At 43.0% G+C, this 4,936-nt stretch overlaps 1 protein-coding gene across 1 annotated transcript; it reads left to right on the top strand.

The window, feature by feature from the left end:
* The first annotated feature begins 417 nt into the window (after positions 1 to 417).
* Positions 418 to 3,706, top strand: LOC130282092 (protein spinster homolog 1-like). Its single transcript, XM_056529972.1, has 2 exons — positions 418 to 534; positions 2,123 to 3,706. The coding sequence occupies exon 2, from the start codon at positions 2,148 to 2,150 to the stop codon at positions 3,657 to 3,659; it is 1,512 nt and encodes a 503-aa protein (XP_056385947.1). The 5' UTR covers positions 418 to 534; positions 2,123 to 2,147; the 3' UTR covers positions 3,660 to 3,706.
* The last annotated feature ends 1,230 nt before the right edge of the window (positions 3,707 to 4,936 follow it).

The following is a 4,936-nucleotide window of genomic DNA, read 5'->3' as shown; positions in this document are numbered from 1 at the left end:
TTTAAAGATGTTTTTATGTACTTGATGTATTTCTAGGTGTATATTAATATAAATATATATATATATATACAAATCAAACATTTTAGCAGTCTCTTGTAATACCTTTTTTATTGGACTAACAGAATTTTGTAGAGACAAGCTTTCAGGATTCCTCCCTTTATCAAGTCCAATAGTCAAGGACTAATGATCAAAGGACTTGATAAATTGTCAGGGAGGAATCCCGAAAGCTTGTCTCTACAACATTCTGTTAGTCCAATAAAAAAGGTATTACAATCTGCATCACTGGACTAATACGGCTACTCACATTTACTATACAGATATACACATACCTGAAGATGGTTTAGAACCCTGTGATGTCACACATGCTTGTGATGATGTCACCGTAAGCTGAACAAAGAGCTGCGCACCGGCCACAGTCTCTTCAGTGTGTTTTGCATTCACAACCTGTGGTGCAAAGTGTTTCTTAGAGAGTTTCTATTTGCGATAGAGAATTCAAGATTTTGACCGTTCCTTGTCTGAAGAGAGAACCACAAGGTAAGTCTCAGCCTCTTCTATTCATACATACACAGGGCATTTTGTTTGTCAGGTTTTTCTTTGTTGTTGTTTTTTTTTTTTTAGCAAAAAAACAAGCAATGAATTTCCAAAAGAAATAACAAAAGTTATATTCCTCATAGCATTGTGATAATACTTGGCTTAGGCATTAAACATAATAAAACGCACAGATAGGATCATGACCAGAGCTTCTTCTTGCAAAAGTGCTAAAATGCAATTACGCCCAAAAAAGCCCCCAGGAAAAGGAGTCCTAATTCATGAAGTTCTAAAAGATATAAGTATATGAGAAAGATTTGGTGGTGTAGTAAAAGAATGACAGAAAGATTAGGGCAGAAATATAATAGTATATAATAGTATTCTGTGTACTAACAATAGAAATACTCCGGGTACTGCAAAAGGGAAAATGTTTTCATATCAACTATTGGCAAAAAGTCATATAGGGTACGGATAGATCCCAATGAGGTGGGGCAGGTTCATTAATAGTAAATGTATATAGCAGGATAGCCCAATTGTATCTACAGTATGAAGTTCACATGACCCAGTGACCATACAGCCAAGCCCTTATAATCCGCCATTACTAGGACCGGACAGGTTCAGCGTTATCAGATATTACTAGGACCGGACAGGTTCAGGGTTATCAGATATTACTAGGACCGGACAGGTTCAGGATTATCAGATATTACTAGGACCGGACAGGTTCAGGGTTATCAGATATTACTAGGACCGGACAGGTTCAGGGTTATCAGATATTACTGGGACCAGACAGGTTCAGGGTTATAATATATTACTAGGACCGGACAGGTTTAGGGTTATCAGATATTACTAGGACCGGACAGGTTCAGGGTTATCAGATATTACTAGGACCGGACAGGTTCAGGGTTATCAGATATTACTGGGACCGGACAGGTTCAGGGTTATCATATATTACTGGGACCGGACAGGTTCAGGGTTATCAGATATTACTAGGACCGGACAGGTTCAGGGTTATCAGATATTACTAGGACTGGACAAGTTCAGGTTTATCAGATATTACTAGGACCGGACAGGTTCAGGGTTATCAGATATTACTAAGGCCGGACAGGTTCAGGGTTATCAGATATTACTAGGACCGGACAGGTTCAGGGTTATCAGATATTACTAGGACCGGACAGGTTCAGGGTTATCAGATATTACTAAGGCCGGACAGGTTCAGGGTTATCAGATATTACTAGGACCGGACAGGTTTAGGGTTATCAGAAATTACTAGGACCGGACAGGTTCAGGGTTATCAGATATTACTAGGACCGGACAGGTTCAGGGTTATCAGATATTACTAGGACCGGACAGGTGCAGGGTTATCAGATATTACTAGGACCGGACAGGTTCAGGGTTATCAGACATTGGTGACCTCAGGGAAGACGTCTCCATATAAAACACTTATAGAGAAGCGTCTTCTTCTGAGGCTGCGATGGTCTTAGTGTTATCTTGTGGTTCTGTGCTGGACATTTCTGCTCTGTATGAAGGATCTATTGTATAATGACAGGAATGATGACATGTTGTCTAATGTCTTCACTTATCTCTCTCTCTCTAGTGTTTTCAGGCTCTGACCTGTGACCATGGCCTCTCCACAAGACCCATTGCTGAAGGAGGAGGAAGAAGCAATGGAGGACCATAGTGATATGGATGTAGAAAAGGGCGATATCCCTGAGAGGCAGAACCTGCCATCTCTAAGCGTGATGTCCACCGCACGTTCCATCATCACCGTAGTGATCCTCGCCTTTGTTAATTTGCTCATCTATGCAAATCGCTCCAGCGTGGCGGGGGTGCTGCCTTATATACAGAAAGCATATGACACCAATGCTAGTCTGTCCGGCTTATTGAATACATTGTTCATTGGAAGCTACGTGCTGGTCGCACCAATTGCCGGATATTTGGGCGACCACTGTAATAAGAAATATACTGTTTGCGCAGGAGTCATCGTTTGGCTGAGCATGACACTTACTCTGTCATTCATCCCTGACGGGTATTTCCTGCTCTTCCTGCTGACGAGTGGGCTGGTTGGAGCCGGAGAGGCAACTTTCTGCACCATCGCCCCCTCCATCATTGCAGACCTTTTTACAAGTGACCAGCGGACCCGCATGCTGAACGTGTTTTACTCCGTCATACCTGTAGGCTGCGGACTAGGATACATCATCGGGCCCAAAGTGACTGATGCAGCAAGGGGCGATTGGCACTGGGCGTTTCGGGTCACCCCTGGCCTGGGCCTCATAGCTGTGGCTTTCATGATTTTGGTCACAAAGGAGCTTCCAAGAACGACTACAAACGAGAAGAAGAACAAATCCCCGAAGTTTGCCAAATGGGCGACAGATCTGAAAGAACTATTTAAAAATCGAAGCTTCATGTTAACAACCATGGGATCGACGGCTGTATCCTTCATAGTGGGAGCCATAGGTGTATGGGGTCCGTCATACCTGACCCACGCACGAACACTCCTACAAGAGAAGGACCCCTGCCGCACTGAACCGTGTGACTATCACGACATCCTAATATTTGGTGTGGTTACAGTCGTCTCCGGCATTCTGGGAGTTGTAGCAGGGTCGGAGATAAGTAAAATATATCGCAAATCCAACCCACGGGCCGATCCGCTTGTGTGTGGCTGCGCGATGATGCTCTCCGCCCCTTTTCTTCTGTTGGCATTGACTTTCGGCAACATCAGCCTCGTTGCCACCAACATCTTCATCTTCATCGGAGAGACGCTTCTGTCAGTAAATTTCACCCTCATATCTGACATTATACTAAAAGTAGTAACTCCGTGGAGGAGATCTTCAGCTCTGGCCGTGCAGATGACAATCTATCACCTCCTAGGTGACGCCGGCAGCCCGTACCTCATCGGCCTGATATCTGACACCTACGAACGAGGATATGCCAAATCCCCTCTTCTGAAATACCGCAGCCTGGAGTATGCCCTCATGACCTCCACCATAATGGCAGTCATCGGAGGGGCCTTCTTCATGGCCACGGCCCTATTTATAGAGAGGGACGAAAAAGAAGCAGAGATGGAATCAGAACCTCCGTCATCCTCCTCCTCCTCACTGCTTCCTGCCGATGAGGACCGCGCTTCAGACTGAGGAAAAGTCATTGCTTACCTTTATCTCGTTTACTTCATTAAAAAAAAATTAAGAAAAAAATGTCTACATTTGTTCTGTGTTCCACTTTACCCCTTAAAAAATATTCTCTACCGACCCAACTGTGTCCAAACCCCAAACAGAAAAATGTAAATCTCCTCCCAAGACCTTAAAAAGACTATTAATAACAAGAGGGATATATATATATATATATATATATATATATGAGTGTGTATGTGTATATTTGTATATGTGTTTGTGTATGTATATGTGTGTATGTGTTTATGTGTATATGTGTGTGTATGTGTTTGTGTATATGTGTATATGTGTTTGTGTATATGTGTGTGTATGTGTTTGTGTATATGTGTATATGTGTTTGTGTATATGTGTGTATATGTGTTTGTGTATGTACATGTGTGTATGTGTTTGTGTATATGTGTGTGTATGTGTTTGTGTATGTACATGTGTGTATGTGTTTGTGTATATGTGTGTGTATGTGTTTGTGTATGTACATGTGTGTATGTGTTTGTATTAGGGCTGCACGATAAGTGTGATTGTGTTTATGGAGGTAAATATTGTGATTTCGATATTATAAACAAATGGTGAAATTCCCCCTATTTAATTTCCAATCCCCCTATTTTATATAGCCATCTCCCCCCAATTTCATGTTCACTGACTAAACATAAAATGGGGCGAATTGGATATGAAATGGGGAGAAATTAGCTTAACCCCTTAAGGACGCAGGACGTAAATGCAGGACGTCCTGGTGAGCTGGTACTTAACGCACCAGGACATACATTTACGTCCTAAGCATAACCGCAAGCATCGGAGCGATGCCCGGATCATTCACGTTTGGTCCTGGCTGCTGATCACAGCCAGGGACCCGCTGGTAATGGCGGACATCAGTGATACCGCGGATGTTTGCCATTAACCCCTCAGATGCCGTGATCAATACCGATCACAGCATCTGCAGCATCGCTGTCACTAAAATGGATGATCGACTCGTCCGCAGCGCTGTCGCGGCTTGGCAGACGGAGGTCCCCTCACCTTGCTCCGGCCGTTTCCCGACGTCTTTTGCTCTGATCTGCCTTCCCGCAGACCAGAATAGAAGATGACTGATAACACTGATCAGTGCTTTGTCCTATACATAGCACTGAACAGTATTAGCAATCGAATGATTGCTATAAACAGTCCCCTATGGGGACTATTAAAGTGTAAAAATAAAAGTAAAAAAAAAAAAAATGTCAAAAACCCCCTTCCCCAATAAAAACATAAATTGT

Source organism: Hyla sarda, chromosome 7 (genome assembly GCF_029499605.1).
Source record: "Hyla sarda isolate aHylSar1 chromosome 7, aHylSar1.hap1, whole genome shotgun sequence".
In the NCBI taxonomy this organism is placed as follows: Eukaryota; Metazoa; Chordata; class Amphibia; order Anura; family Hylidae; genus Hyla; species Hyla sarda.
Note: the sequence above shows the minus strand (reverse complement) of the source record. Positions and strands in the feature narration are given on the sequence as shown.

What these genes read in the sequence shown, in the direction of transcription:
- LOC130282092 (XM_056529972.1), top strand. Translation starts at nt 2,148, where the DNA reads ATGGCCTCTCCACAAGACCCATTGCTGAAGGAGGAGGAAGAAGCAATG.